The 16,078-nt window shown below is 39.6% G+C and overlaps 3 protein-coding genes across 6 annotated transcripts in view; all 3 read right to left on the reverse strand.

The window, feature by feature from the left end:
- The window catches only part of cnbpa (CCHC-type zinc finger, nucleic acid binding protein a), a 144,716-nt gene that overhangs the window by 18,338 nt on the left and 110,300 nt on the right, over positions 1-16,078 (reverse strand). The window lies entirely within an intron of this gene.
- On the reverse strand, positions 2,558-3,975 carry LOC108900195 (synapsin-2-like). Its single transcript, XM_018701115.2, has 2 exons — positions 3,664-3,975; positions 2,558-3,236 (listed from the first exon to the last, which is right to left on the reverse strand). Exons 1-2 carry the CDS (start codon positions 3,924-3,926, stop codon positions 3,104-3,106), a joined length of 396 nt encoding a protein of 131 aa, XP_018556631.1. The 5' UTR covers positions 3,927-3,975; the 3' UTR covers positions 2,558-3,103.
- Positions 4,367-15,435, reverse strand: syn2a (synapsin IIa). The gene is made up of 11 exons (XM_018701114.2): positions 14,769-15,435; positions 8,855-8,912; positions 8,655-8,746; positions 8,263-8,419; positions 8,085-8,174; positions 7,874-7,936; positions 7,567-7,709; positions 7,400-7,474; positions 7,163-7,265; positions 6,822-6,968; positions 4,367-6,678 (listed from the first exon to the last, which is right to left on the reverse strand). The coding sequence occupies exons 1-11, from the start codon at positions 15,107-15,109 to the stop codon at positions 6,544-6,546; spliced, it is 1,404 nt and encodes a 467-aa protein (XP_018556630.1). The 5' UTR covers positions 15,110-15,435; the 3' UTR covers positions 4,367-6,543.

Below are 16,078 nucleotides of genomic sequence, written 5' to 3' on the forward strand. Positions count from 1 at the left end.
GAGGTAAGAAATATTCAGATCCCTTACTAGTGGGGAAAGTAGCTGGGCAACAATGTGAAAATACTCCACAATAAGTAAAAGTCCTGCATTCAAATTAAGTAAATGTACACTGGTATTATTGGCAAAATATGCTGAAAATCCCAAATGTATTTGGCTCTAAAATGTAGTTAAGTAGAAGTAACTGGAAATGGAAATACTCAGTAAAGAACATTACAATAAATGTACTTAGTCACTGTCCACCACTGATGATAATGAAGTTTAACTCTTAAAGTCATTTCATTAGTGAATTGTTCGGCACAGACAGAGAGCACTCTTTGTTCTATGATGTTTCTCTCACTACCCTGGAATGGACCACACAAATCCCTTAAAGAGAAGACAGGGGGACACTTTCCTTTAACATTAAACTAATATGATTTGACAGACTCAACCCCCAGACACTGTGGACCAATCGCTTCAATCAATTTAACAATGTCTGCCAAGATAGAACGGTGACTCTCTCTGTCATGGCCTTGGAGTCTGTCTTGGAATAAAAACACTTCACTTTCATATTTGTGTGAGAGTTGTTTCCTAATCCTCCTGCAAGATAAGGCCATGATGCTGTAACAGCGACCTACACTCGGCTGTTTTACAACTATCTTGGCTTAGAAAGTACATGTGTTGTTGCAGTTTTAGTGGTTGTGTAAATTCTGTGACAAAGTAAATGCACACTCATGCAGCTCAAGTGGCTGATTATGTAACCATAATAACATACGTGCTGCATATACAGTAGGCCCCTTGTGTCTCAGCCTTACCACCAGATGGCAACAAGGACATATACACACACACACAGGGTGCATTTCTACTGGGGCATCCACAGTACTATTATTGAATCAGTAATGTTGATGGCATTATTTTATTCTATAACTGATACAATTAATTGATAAGTTGATCAGATAAGTAATCTGTACCTATTCTAATTGATCGTTTCACTCATTTTTCAAGCAAAAACTGAGAAATACCAAACATTCTCAAGCTTTTCCCATGAGATAATTTTCTCCTAAATGAAATCTGTTTGTCTTTTGGACTTTGGCAGAACAAAACAAGACACCTGAAGATATCACCTATGACTGATGCTATGTATAAGGTGTATTACAAAGATCCCTATGTTTGCATTCCCTTTACATTCTCCTTCATTATAGGATGGAAATGCACCTCTTCCACTGCGGTCCTCAGCAGATGGTCAGTGCAGTGTGCCCCTACAGAGCACAACTTGTTCACGTTGTGCAGCAGCTTGGCAGACAGCTGGGAGGAGTCTAGACGGAAGCTCCTCAGCTGGAGCTTCAGGGCCCACGGTGTCATTCCTCTTAGTTCTTCAGCAGCTTTTACTATCACCAGGCCAGGTCAGTGTGTGCTTGTTTTGAGGAGAAAACATCAGTACCATCTGGAAACCTGACGATGCATTACGTTGAACATATTTTATCTGTGGGAGATGTTTGCTGATATTTGTTAAAGTACACAGTATTAATCTGCTTAATGGATCACAACATTTTCTAAGACAAATAACAGATGCAATAGTCTCATATGCAGTCATCCAGCTCCAGGATAGCAGACTTCTCAGCAAACCTGTTCTCCTTTTATGACACACAAGTGCCTCTGTGGCCATGTCAGTTACTCATGGGTCATCTGTAGGCAGAAAGTGTGCCAGGTCTGACAGCTGTTGGCAGCTTACAAAGTTCTAACCGGCTCCTCATGACATGAATAATAAGAGAGTGAGCATGCCAAGGCATCATATGGGTTATATGAAGAATTTTGAACATATTCTTGGATTATATCGCTATATGGATTATATATATATATGTTATAAATGTTTGTTTCTTTTAAGAATATACAAAATTGAAGTCTCCCTCTACTAAAGAATGTCTTGTGCTTATTGATAACATATAAACATATATTTATCAAATTTATTGGAGAAAATCTGTCTGCTCTTGCTAACATCGACAGCTTCCTCTCAGATGGGCTGTCTCATGGCCAGTCCATCGCATTTTTCTCACCTCATGTAGAAATAACAGGAACTCTGCAGATGCCTGTAGTGTGATATATGTGAAAGTATGATTCTTTCCTTATTGTGAATGCCTTACTGTCCTTACTCAGAGAAGGCAGCTTATGCGCAGAAGGAAGTGTTTGGTTTTTGGTTGCTACAGAAAGTCTCTGAGGTGATGAAATGAAAATCTGGTGGGACATTGTGTTGCTGTCACCATTTGGCTGGAACAGAATAATTACAAAAGAGGAAAGAAAATATGAAGTAATAAAACTGAACAAATAATGCCATGCAGGAGCGGCAGGGCACCCTTCCTAATTTTCTGAGATACTCGTCAATGTGGCAGACGTGTGAACACGAGAATAATAAACATAAAACCCAAATAATTAAGAAACTTCAGTGAGTAACGAATGTGCCAGATAGTGTTGTACTTGTCTTTGTGTCTATTCTGTGTCAGGAACTACAGAATGTAATATAAAGTGCGTCAGTTATTCAGTCAGTATATTTCAATGAAAAGTTAATCAAATTTTATTCCCTGCATTTTATGAGCCAGGATCTCATTTGCTGCTTCCTCCCATCTCATAACTTGGGCTTGGAATTGTTCACCTTGACAACTCCTAGAGGAATCTGCAGCTTCTTGGTTCAATTTACCTAGATCCAGTAATTTGTCACCATGTAGGTATAAAGTAAAAGTTATTAGAAGCAGATAGAAATAACCACTGCAACCACTATTTAGTACACAATATTCATGAACACTATTTAGCAAGTATAGCAATGCATTATTACCTATTCTGAAGACGAGCAGGGCATATATGCTCCTGGCTGTGTTATTGATCATTACTGGCAATGCTGTAGATAGTTTTACATGGACATCAGAGCTACACAGCTAAAGAATACATTTCTAGTAAGGCAATACAATCACAAGTCAAAAATACTCATCATTACACTTGGAGTGCACATCTCATTTGAATAGACATTCATCATACAGCTTGATTCTTATCATTAGCAATACATCTAATATCTTATACAGTTACTGTTTCCTCTATAGCTGATAACAGCTGACTAATAGCTAAATTAAACTTTTTTTTATTCAGAGAACAGACTTGCAAAGGACTTCCTCAAGTTGCGTATGGTCTCAGCATTCGCTGTATCTTCGCTGGCAGTACGGAAAAAGGACGTGTCTTTCAGACCAAAGGCACCCATCAGGGATTGGGATTTGCTGGAAGATAAGAGAATAATGAGGTCATATGAACTAAGTCAGACAGGATATAAACCCAGTGGCCACTGTTGTAGAGGTTTTGATCCAATGCATTGTAACATTTCTACTTTCATTTCAGAGATACCTCTTAATATAATGTAGTCCAGCACAACAGCACTTAATTATGACACCAGTAATAAACATATAATCGCATTTACACATTTCTGACAATGGCACCAAAAACTGAACATTACAAACTTTGTGAAGGTAGAATTTATGGCTGAGCTGTTGTATTGAATTTGCATTAGATTACACAGCGGTATCTAATAAAGTGGCCACTGATTGTATATGAATTCAAGATGTGAATTGAAAATACTTGAATGCTTGAATAATTCATATATCTAGGGTTCTTATTGGAGCATTGACAGGTGACGCTTCTTGGTCTTACTTCAGCTGTGGTTGTACTTTTGGTTTTTCCTCGGTGGCTTGACCTTCCAGCAGAGACCGCTGTTGCTCGTCATCCACAGTTGTCTGAGGGTGTGCAGGTGTGTTTTCTCTGAAAGGCTGGGTCTCTGGCTCCTGAGACTGATGCTGGCTCTCAAGGTGGACAGAAGTATCTGACTTATACTGGACCTGCAGTCCTCCTGAAGTTACAGTATCCTGGTTCACAGAGTGAGATAACTGAACTGCAGGGCTGAAGTTTGTGTTCATGTCCTTCGTGGGAGATTTGAGGATCAACTTTGGAGCAGGCCTTTTTGAAAGTTATCCTTGGGGTTCCACTGGGCCCCCTAATGTTAGCACAAGAGATATTTATGATATTCAAGCATCTTAGCTATAAGGGTTCAATCTAATGTTAGTATGTTCATATGGGGTCTAGAATGTTTACACATTTCACAGATAATTGGTTTATTCATTAATTTATCTGACAAAAATACAAAATCCCACATTGTTAACAAATTAGAAAGACAGACACCACAGAGGAAACACACAAAGGAAGCAGGGGGGATACATTATCACAATACAATTATCTCTTCATGCATTGGAAGTAAAGCTATGTGTGCAGTGCAGTGTGTATGTTGTGGCCTCCCCACTTGATTATGTAATTGATAAAGTCTGTGACATTCCTTAAGAAACAGGACACAGACCAAACATATATTGCAAAGGAAGCTTTATTGCCAGTGACAGAGGGGAAATATCCAGAACGGACTTTTTTCCACACCATATTGTATTCTGATCTTGATTTAAACAGTCCAACACCGGTTTTAAAAGTACATACAGTATATTAAGCAAGTTACCATTGCCCTTAATAATTACAGTCCTGCAGGTCTGTAGATATAAGATTCACCTCAACACAATGGCCAAATAAACACATCCAATTATAATTTACCAGATCACGATCACTGAACCAAGGTCTAACCATGCAGCTATTGAGACTGGCGTACCTCTGCACGTTCCTCCCTTGGACATCAATGTCATGGCATATTTCCTAGTAAACAGAACAACACACCCATAAAGCCTCAGGCATGGCTTTTACAAGGATACGCTCACAGATACAATGGCACTTTATACAACTTGTAAAAGAACTGCACACAGAGCTTGCTGAACATATTTTTATACTATATTAACAAACAAACTGTTGGAAACTGGTCCAGATTTATTTTTACAGTTGATTTGGTTGCTATTTAGCTGTTTCACCATTTAGGGTATTACAGTAGATATATGAAGTGGCCTCCACCAGAGCCACTGGACAACAAGTGATTGTGACAATTATGTAAAAAAAATGTTTTAAAACAATTTAATGAGTGGATGAATATAGCTTTTTGAATCAATTCGATGGAAGATCTGATTTCAAAACAAACACGTTATTTAGTATAAAAAAAACAAAGACTTATATTGCACTTTCCATCAGCTCACTGGAGGAGTGTGATAAGAGTAAACGTGCTAGATCTTTGAATGGCAGTAACACGGGCACGAGTCCACACTAAACCTCTGAGCACTCTGCATTGTTGTCATGGCAACAACCACCATGATAGCCGGTATCCAGTGTGAGGGCCACAGGGGGTGTGCGGCGGGGGCTTTATATCTGGCATCTCTCGCCAGATCATATATTATACACTTTTTCATTATCAGTCGTAATGTCTGCTTCCACACAACTGAACGCAAAAGACAACAACAATTTGAATACAGCATCAGTTCACTGGTGTGTGATTTACAACAGGCTATTTGTACTGTCTCAGAGCGCTGTTCTCTGATGAAATTACACAGTCCATGTGACACACCACAGAATTAACAGTCCCCTCACTGATATTTACATTGTGGGTTACTGGAGTGCAAAGACTGTTGCTGAAAGTAAATAATTTATTCTTTGGTTCAAAATTATACAAATATATTGAAGTTGTGTGTGCAGACACCCCGCACAATGTCCTACATAATAAAAATCTTTCATAAATCTTTGACTAATTTTAATATTTATAATGTATCCATCTATTACTATTCTAAAATCACCTTAAATAATCTCTTTTCTTGTGTCTTTGTGACATTATAGATGAAAAATTAACTTTATGAAAGGAAACATACCGCATTTCTCCGATATATGTGTATGCAGGATTGCACACTGTGTTAATGCATGTTTGGTAATGAATACATGTATCCTGTAGAACCTATATAATATAACTTTCTTATGACACACTCACAATGCATGAATCACAGGGGTAAAACAGCGATGTTACGTGAACATCCCACTTAATCAGACATTTAGAACTGACTTGCACCTGCCTTTGTATCAGTCATGCAAAAACAAAAATAAATATCTATTAATATAAATATGAAAATAATCACCACTACAGTCATACACACCCACGTACTGTATACATATTGAGATATACACAAACTTCAAACTGCACGACAGTCCACAGTTTGAACAATATCTATAGGTACACACCAAAATAGAAAACAGAAAATGGGGTAGGGGGCAAATAAAAGATTCATAGCTGGGTCAAACAGGTAGCACAGAGCAGCACTGAACTCAGTGTAGGCACGATCTGCTTTTTACATCATCAACAACAGCCCCAAAGAAAAACCACAGCTACTGGAACATAGGTGACCTATACAAGCACACAAATCAACAGGTCAACAAGTAGACAGTACATTTTGACACTGCATAGAGTTAAAAACACAGTCCAGGCCAGCACTCAGCTGTACCGAGCTCACGTCACCAAGATCTGATCCCAGCTATCAGCATCCACACACACATCTGCACTTGCAGCTCAGCTAAGGTACGTCATTGTTATCGAGACTCTGAGACTCTCCCCCTGTTCTCCTGGGTGACTCAGTTGGCCTGGACTGGTTTTGGACCCACTGCAACGCCATTACAGTCGAGAATGTACTGCAGACAACCTTGAGGCGGGCGCCCGGCACCGTTCTTAGTGGGTTCGCCAACTATCTCTCCTTTCTGGCCAGCTCCCTAAAAAGACAAAGAAATAATTTACTCATCCAGCAACATGTCCTGTGACATAGTATGTATCACATTATCATCATAGTTACAATGCTAAGAATATTTCTAAGCTCTGAGACCAGTGTGTGCCCTGTGACTTTGTGTTACTATACCTGGGATGGCTGTATAGTGGTGGGTCTCTGGGGAGCATTAGCTTCCTTCTCTGCTAACTGATTCATTCTTGCCAGCACCATGTCAGCAATGAGTTGCCTGTCCTCAGCCTGGTGCTCCCCTACCAGGGGCATGGAGGAACCCACCACCTGCTCCACATGGAGGATAGTTTCAGCAGAGAGAGAGAGGATAATGACATCACTGACTAATGCTTTATTTAAAGCGAGTCCTTAAATAAAGTTGGCTAAATATTGGCTGCTATACTGAAATACTTAAAATGAAGGAACAGGGAACATTTGCTCTTGTATGTGTTGATACAGCTCAGTATGTTCCGGACTCCTACCTCTGTGATATAATCTCTGCCGTCTTTTCCATGGATGGCTTTGACCGCACAAATATCCAGACCCTCAAAAATCTCTGAACAGGTGTCCACCCACAGCTTGTACCTGTCATAACACATGACTCTGAATATCACTTCTTTCCACTTCAGCATGATATGTTAGTATATAATCCATATGTGACAGAATTATTTAACCTAATTAAACGTCTTTTTATTGCAGTGTAGGAACGGAAGGCTTACCTGTCAGTCATGGCCACCTGTTCAAGCATAGCCGAGCCTGTGTTGGTCTTCCAGTTACCAGAAATAGATGTTCTCCTGGAGCGTGTGAAACACAAAAAATAAAAGATTCAGACAGATTCAGACAAGATTCACTCCTTAAGTTCATTCAGACGTATGCTCATACATACATGTAAGCTTTGTAGTCAGTGCCAATCTTCTGGATTCGGATGTCGTACTTGGAGTCAATGAGAGGCTCTGTGGTGGTGTACGTCTGGGTGAGAGCCACGACACTGGCTATGTCCTGGAACTTAGTGTGATTGTCCACCTTCACCTGTGCACAAAGACAGACAAGTGAGACATAACTAATATATTCAGGATTAAAAAATTACTTTTAATTTAAATGACAATTGTATATATTCATCATGATTAGAGCTAGAAATACAGAGAGACAAAATAATGTATTCTTTCATACTACAACAGGAGATATCTCTATACCTTTCCAATGCCAGAGTGGGCGTGTCCAATCTTCACAACTACAGGGAACGATGGCATGCTTACCTAAAGCAGGAAAGTATAATTAGAGTTTTCTGCCTTAAATTCTGCTCTGTGCTTACTAAATATATTTCAAAAATGTTGGAAATATTTTTGTTTAATTAAAAAATATTTTTCTTGGAAAGTTACAAATGGGTGATGATGGGAATCTCACCATCTCCTTGTAGTTTGGGTAAAAGGTCTGCTCAATCAGAGGGAACTTCTCAGGACCCAGTTTCCTGTAGGTGTTTATAAGCTGGGCAAACTGGACACACAAAGATAAATAAATTGTATGCCATAACATGAATATTTTAAATTACTGTTACTTGATAAATACATAGGTGAGTGCCTACCACCCAAGGCTTGTCACACAGATTGTAGATGGACTCAAGCGAGTTGATGCTTGGGACTCCTCCATACTGCAGACCAATGATCAGATTGCGAAAATCTTCATTCTGGGTCATACTGAAGGCATGCTGACGGATGAGGACAAAGTCTGGCTTGAATGACCTAGAAAATAAAATTATAGCAGAGAAGTGAGAAAAATCTGACCAGAATAATTACAACCTTTAGCAAGTCCTGAGAGCAACAGATATGAATCAGGCAGTCAGTGCTGTGGGTGGATTATATAGCATTTGTGCTAATTAAAACTGCAAGTAATAACTTGTACAGCAATACTGTTTTATGATTTTAAGGGATACATGTGCTTTCCTTTCTATCTCGTGTGAAGGTGTGTGTTTCTTACCTGACAACCTTGGTGCCATTCCTCAAAACCTGCATGTTAACGCTGCAGGTCCCGTTGGCATGGGCCACAATATTGATCTCATTGAATTCAGCCTGAGAAGTTGATGGATAGAGAGACAAATGAGGACAGAGAGCTTAAATGTCTCTACTCTGTTTTACATAACTACTTAAAATGGCTATCACTGGCTTGGTGAAACATACCTGCTCCACTTTGATGTCATAATCCCCATACACCTTCTTTCCTCTGAATAATTTTGCCCTGGATAAAACAGAAACATAGAGAATTTATTAACTTTTATTGTAAAATTTAATGTACAATTCCAGAGATTTATTACACAGAGATTTTGAGTGCAAATTTATCCCTCACTAATAATCACTTTACAACAACCTGGGTTATGAATTAGTGTTCTGAATATATGCCACTTTTTTGATAGCATGAACAGCACAGAAGAGACAAATACTTCCTTTCTTGCTCTTCCAACTGCTGATATGCAGCCATTCTAGCACCTCTTCCCTTCAATCTGGCAACGACGACAGTGATAAAACATTACAACAAACATTACATAATTTTTATAGGTTGGCCTTCCACAGCATATACACAGATGCAATTAAGCATCTCCCTCTGCCTTGTCCATTTGCAGTGGGGTTAATAAAGGATGATGAGTTAACATCTCTACTGAACACACTGAATTCGCAATTTCAGAAAATGGCTGCACCTCTCATCGCTTGTGATTCAGCACTTTTTAAAAACAGAGTATCTGGCTTTTCTTGCTTGGATAAAAAATACACCTGCGTGACCTTAAATGCCTTTTCCCCTGGACCTCTGCTAAAGAGGAAATTTTCTCCCATGGGAAGATTAAGATGGATCAGTGTCTATATACAGACATTGCACTGAGATAAAAACTGCAGAAGCCACACAGTGATGGCTGATGTTAACACTGTGTTCGATTTCTTTGCCTTTTTCCTTCGACTGATGTGTTGAGTCTGAGCCTGACAACATAAGCTTTGACAGTAGAAACCACCGGGGTCATCTACAGTCCATCAATATTAATGGAGGCACATTAAAAACCCCTTCCCTTCTATTTCTTCAAGTTGTGGAGGAGGTTTGACTCTGGTTTCCAGTTCCACAGCTTCAAGTTCACACTTCAGCTAACAGCCATCTACTGCAGTGGAATGGTGGTAAACTGCTATGGGGCTGAACATTGTGAAACCTTATCCAAACAGAATTTGTAGAACGCCCATGTTTCAGTATGGCTGTGTTGATAATATTTTGCTGTCATGTTTTGGGGTTCTCACTTCCTCTTCCCCTTAGTTTATATCACCCACCCTGCTGTCATGTACCCTGCGCTCCCTGCTTATTTAGTGAGGAGGTAAAGCTGAATAATTCATTCTCAATCTAATTAGAGCATGGGGATCTATTTGGCTGTGGAGGAAAACAAGCATTAAAATATGAATCACTGCTCCTATATCTGGGAAAATGAAAAGCCTACTCTGCACTGTGATGAATGCTCTTTGCCAATACACACTGTATGAGAGATAGTGTTTCCAAAACACGACTCCTTAAAAAAGACAAGGCGAGGCATGAAAAAGACAAGCCTCTGATTTTATTTTGCCATTCAAAATTTAATCTTTGTCGGCAACGGGAATGTGGAGGGAGAAAAGCATTATTTGATTGATCCATGCTTTATCACTCTGCAGAGCACAGCCCAGCTCAGAATACTAAGCATAGTTACCTCACATTCAAAGAGGACATGATCCTATAGTATAAGTATCTGGCAGTCGCCTTAAAGCAACCACGTCGCCTGGTTAAATATCTACAGCCACTCTGTGTTAAATTTAGCTGCTCTCCTCATGGTAGCTTTCACCCAAAAAGCAAGGACAGTATTGTTATGTGTTACTTCTGCTTTTGCCCTTGACTAATGCACTGACCTTAAAATTAGAGATGGTCACTAGGCACTGTGCTGATGGCAGCTCACTGAGAGAGAGACAGGAGCATGATAGTAGATGTTTACTTGGATCATTCATTTGTAAGAATCAATATGGGTGCTCCTGACTTGAATTAAAGATGAGATGAGTAGCCAAATAGGACAAATCAAAATGGTTTTGTCATTGTTTGCAATTTCAAGAGTAAGACAATATAGATAATGATTCATTAATGGTTGCATGTGAATACAGAAAGTCAAAGTATTGCCAAATTACACATTGCTGTGGAAGAATTTTTCATTCAGATGATTCACCCGAGAGCCTGGTAAGCAAGTGCCCATGCTGAATTTTAATGTCTCATCACTTAGCCTGTTTAACATTCACTCTCACATGTTGGTATTGTTTGAACAAGGTTAAGCTCACAGCAAAAAGCATTCCCCTCTTGATTACAGTTAAAAGAGTCCCATATGTATTTTAAAAATTTTGAAAACTAAATGACTGAATAAAAGGAATTTTAACCTCTCTACTTTAAATTGTTATAGAGAGAATACAGGAGCAGTGCAGCTCAGCCATTAGTCTGATAAGTAAGACAGCGTACCATCTGCCCCTCCTGTCATAACAGCAATTTATAGCATAGCATTCTGGGCACAAAACAAACCTCTCTGGATGACTGGCAGCCTCATCTGACAAGTAATAACAGTGAATGACAGAATGTGTCTCTCTATATGTGCTCTATATGTGATCCTGACAACCGCCATGATTCTATCAACACATGATTTATTAGGCTTAAGACAACAAAGTCTCTATTTAAATACTCATCCATAATAATGTCTTCTATTTTCTCGATATGGTTAATTCAGAAATTGCTAGACATTTTGCATTTGAAGGCCTCCTTTGACTTTTATGTTTTTCCTATTTGCCAAGCTCTCAATAACTGTCTGTATGTTATGAATAGGATGTGTAATGATTAAAACACTTAAAACGTCTGAGACACAAATAATTCATTTGTGTTACTAGGTAGGTGCCCATTTGCAAATTTGTCATCTTTTTACATAATCTATATAATTGGTCAGCATTTTTTCTCTACTACACCTAGAAGTCACTGTCATTTTTTCAAATAATATATACAGCATAACATACTTCACTTTGGAAAAAGATTATTCAGGATACATAATAATAATTGATGAAGTATCAAAGTATATAGTCCCATTGCTAGGGGAGCTGAATACAAATGTAATGTGAAAAAAAGCCAAAAAATATACATTTTACATTACAATTACAAAAACATGACATACTATATAGACTATATATATATCCATCTATCATCTGAGATTTGCTTGATTTGATCAAATAAACAGAAGCTGATGGCTGAGCCCTCCACCTGATGCAATTAGTCTGGAGGACTCTTTCCTGATTTCATTCTGTGTGTCCTGGGGCCACCAGGTCTTATCACTCTGGTTTTCATTTTCGGCGGCAGACAGAAAAAAGTCTCCAAACAGCCTGTCGCGCAATGAGATACAGCACATAAACAAGCCCTTAGACTCAAGGTGTGCCAACATTACAGAGAATATTAGATGCTCAGCAAAAACCTGCATTACTATAAAGATAAATTTCATGTTCTCATGGCTTGCCAACAGCTGTGTTTCTTATTGTTTTCGTCTTGCCACTGTGAGAGCTGAATACAAAGCATGAATTTTTTCAAACACACCAGTGCTTTTCTGAAGCTTTCCCCTCCGAGTCATTCTCAATGTAATATTTGTTTCCTTATGTTATATTTAATAGTTGAAACGTTACAGTAGCACATCTACAAGCTATAGGAGACAAGCAGACCTGCACTGTACAAGTGAACCAAGACTGTTATGTACTGCTGCAGTAACTTAAAACCACTGGGTGAAAGGTCTTCTCAAAGCAACCAAAAGAAACTAAACGTAGTGAGCAAACATGTACATCTCCCCTCTCAGTGATATTGAGCAGCCATGAAAAATAGATGCAGCACTCAAGACAGTGGAAGCCTTTTGAATTAGGTATTTTAGCTGATCTCCCCAGTGGATGTGTAGTAGATATACAGTATGAAGCAAACCATTAAGATTAATCTCGTGAACACAGCCTACTGACATTACATTGAATAAACTGCATTAGGCACCAGAAATAATGTCAGAGCAGGAAATCACTTGACATTTTTATCAAGTACAGAGGAACTACCTCATATCAGATCTTGTTAAATACTAACATTGAGAACGACAGAGTGTGAAACATTATCTTACTCCCAGCCTAACCTGCTCACCATTCTCAGTTAGAATGACCTTTGATGAATGACATAGTTTTTAGTTTAATGTATTGTACTGTGTTCCTCTGCCAGAACTGAAGAGCAGCGTCAGTGTACTGGCACATCAGACTGTGATCCTTATTCCTCAACAAGCGACTTCCTTTCCACCCATAACGACTGAAGTCATAAGGCTGGCATCCATCCCGCTGACGAGGGTCTGATCTTATTAACATTGATCAAAGTTTCTATTATATAAATGGCTAGTCTTGCACACATACACAGGGTAAAAGGACACTGCCAAGCCACCTGAATTATGCTAGCCAATATCCTTGTGTGATTTAGTGTGTTTTAAGGCCAATTTTCTTAGAAGAAGATTCAATTAAATTTGGCGCTGTATGTATCTTAATCAGTGTAAAATGCCACAGTGGCCATCTTGTTGTGGTCTCTACACAGACGACACATTACCCTTGATATGACACTCATGTAAACAACGTGATAGCCTGCACAGATAGATGCAAAATGTGATTTTTTTTTTTTTTGAAATGTGTGCATTACACAAATATATCTCAGTTTCATTGCTCTGTGAAAAAAAAACTCACAGTAGGTAATTTTCAGAAATGAAAAAAGGTAGGAAATATTGTGATGTCACAGGATGTAACATTAATTCTGATTTAATTTCCATGCCTCAGGCAAGCCCAGAGTCCACAAAGTCAGCCAGTGATAAAGTAGTCCCTCTGTGCCTTATATTAGTGGGGCATCACAGGGTTGAGTTCCAGTTCTCTGCTTGCTATCTCTAAGTGGCAACTACTAAGGTACCAACATAATATACAAAATGAGTCAACAGATAGATATAGATGAATTGTGCAAATGTGTGAGGTATCCAGCTGCACAGCTCTAGTGCACATATTGCTGTGGAAAATATGACAGCTGTGTAAACAGGATGTTGATCATGAGGAGGTAGAGATGACATATTCTTTACTATTCGACAAGATATCAGTCTCTGTGCAAAATCCGTGAACATGCTCATTTAGAGCACTTTAATTCTTTACCACACTAGACTGACAAAGATGCTTGTTTTAAGCCACCTCTAAGTAGGATCCCCCAGGACACTGACTGTCAGCGTAACGGCTTAAATGCCTTACCGTAAGCCTGCTATTAGCATCAATAACATGATGGCCCTTTTGTCCCAACAGGCTGAGAAATATTTCTATACTTGTCTATCTACTGCACACCCCTTTTATGTGATTGGCTAATGGAAACCTGTGCACCATGGGCTGCAGTAAGTTACATTAACGGTATGTATGTGCAGGGCATGTCACGTGATCTGATATCAGTGGGCTGGGGGAAACCCCATTGATGGAGGGAAAGCACTGCAGCATTTAGGCTGCTTCCACAGAAACAATGTGCATCTCCCAATTCTGCACAACCTGTGGAACATCCATTTTTAACCTAAAATGCCACATTACAGGATAACACTATCAATGATTTTAGCTAATTAACCAAATCTTGAAAAGGCAGATGTTATAAACCTTAGCTTCTATTGTTTCATTATATATAACAAAACAAATGACTACAGACAAATGTTTATTACAAGAGAGGGAGAACAGAGGACAATAAAAATCCTCCATCTTAGTGTAATGTCATTACTGCTGAGAATCAATGGACCGTATTTCCTTAAGTATTGGCTGCCTGCACATATTATTGTAACAGAGGCATGTTGTACCATCAAACCACAGCAGCAGCGCCCATTCACATCTGCAGGGTGCTTCACACAGATGTTGTCTCAGTGCTTGTTTAACCCTTACCTAAATACTATGTTCAAAGGAATAATTAGGAGAAAATCAGCATTAAGGATGGTGCAGACAAACAAGACATAGCAATTACATTATTCACAATGAAATATAGTAGAGGAATGTATTGTCTTACCACTCCTGTTGTGGTTCGTCGATGACCAGGAGAATCTTAAACTTCTTAGGTGTCGTGACTTGGGTCTGCTCCACTAGCCCTGCTGAGGCAGCTGTCTGCTTGACAACGTTGGTGATGGAACTAAAGAAACCCGCTCCGGTGGACTGAGCTGGCTGGGGTTTCCTCTCTGGAGCAGGGGAAGTGGCTGGAGGTGTAGGCCCAGCTGTTGGAGACTTCGCAGGGGTGGTGGAGGCAGGTGGAGGAGGCTGAGCAGGGTCAGGCCTCTGGAGGTCTGTCATGTAGCCATTGGGCAGGTTGGAGATAAACGTGCTGTCTGAGAGGCGTCGGCGCAAATAATTCATGGCTGGAGCTGGGAAAGGAGAAGAGTCAACAAGCGCTGGGTGTGGAAAATTATTCTGCAGCGGAGACCCTTTTCTTTAGTGTACAGCTGGTAATGGCTGAGCTCTTGATGCAAACTCCCAGCGAATGTATTCCCTCCCAGCTTAACGGAGCATCCTCAGAGCTCCCCCTCACTGGTAGTGACGCTACGCTCCAACTCAGCCAATCCCTTTACGCTGTGCTCTCCTTTACCGTTGCAAATGATGCTCTAGCTCTGTGCCTCTCCTTCCTCTTCTTGTCCTCTCTCCTCTCACTCACTGGCGTGCCTGCCTTCCCTACCCCTCCCCCATTTTCTGCTGCCTTGCAGGCGTCATGCTTTTCTGAAGCACAGCATGGAAAATAGAGGGGTTTCCAGTGTAAGTGCACGAGGGTATACAGAGTACTACATCATTATTGCCTTACTCCTGCTCCCTCTGTCTGTCATGTTTTCTGTGCCCTGTGTCCATGCACAACATTTCTCTATGTGTGAAATGCAGCCATGAAATCTAAAATGGCTGTTAAGACTAGTGGGCAATGTTGAATGAGAGGACAAGCGTCAGCAGCAGTCCCTTGAGACGCAAATGCATGCAGTAAAAACGCTCTCTAAATTGATGCATCTGTCTCTTTGTAGCTACTGATTTAGTTAATTAAAATTTCCTACAAGGCATATTTTACCTCACTATTTCACCAGACTTGACAGCACATTTTATTATTACGAGCAACTACATATTCATACACATGCTCACTTCTGAACATGTAAAATCTAAATGATAACAGAAAAACACAGCTTACAATACTTTTCTGAACTAAAATATGTAAATTACATATATTATGCTGAAAAGTATATGTCTTTGCAAAGCACATATTAGTAACTCCATTACTAATTTTGGAAGAAAATTAAATGACACTGCTCCACTACTCTTCCTTATAAAATACATTAATTGGCACCCCTA

Source organism: Lates calcarifer, linkage group LG6, assembly GCF_001640805.2.
Source record: "Lates calcarifer isolate ASB-BC8 linkage group LG6, TLL_Latcal_v3, whole genome shotgun sequence".
In the NCBI taxonomy this organism is placed as follows: domain Eukaryota; kingdom Metazoa; phylum Chordata; class Actinopteri; family Centropomidae; genus Lates; species Lates calcarifer.

Excerpts from the sequence above, each read along its gene's own strand:
- syn2a (XM_018701114.2), bottom strand. The coding sequence starts at position 15,109 with ATGAATTATTTGCGCCGACGCCTCTCAGACAGCACGTTTATCTCCAAC. Across the intron at positions 8,175-8,262 it reads TGTGTGACAAGCCTTGGGTG|TTTGCCCAGCTTATAAACAC; the intron begins GTAGGCACTCAC and ends TTGTGTGTCCAG. Across the intron at positions 7,266-7,399 it reads CAGGTGGCCATGACTGACAG|GTACAAGCTGTGGGTGGACA; the intron begins GTAAGCCTTCCG and ends GTGTTATGACAG.
- LOC108900195 (XM_018701115.2), bottom strand. The coding sequence starts at position 3,926 with ATGAACACAAACTTCAGCCCTGCAGTTCAGTTATCTCACTCTGTGAAC. Across the intron at positions 3,237-3,663 it reads AAAGTACAACCACAGCTGAA|CAAATCCCAATCCCTGATGG; the intron begins GTAAGACCAAGA and ends CTTATCTTCCAG.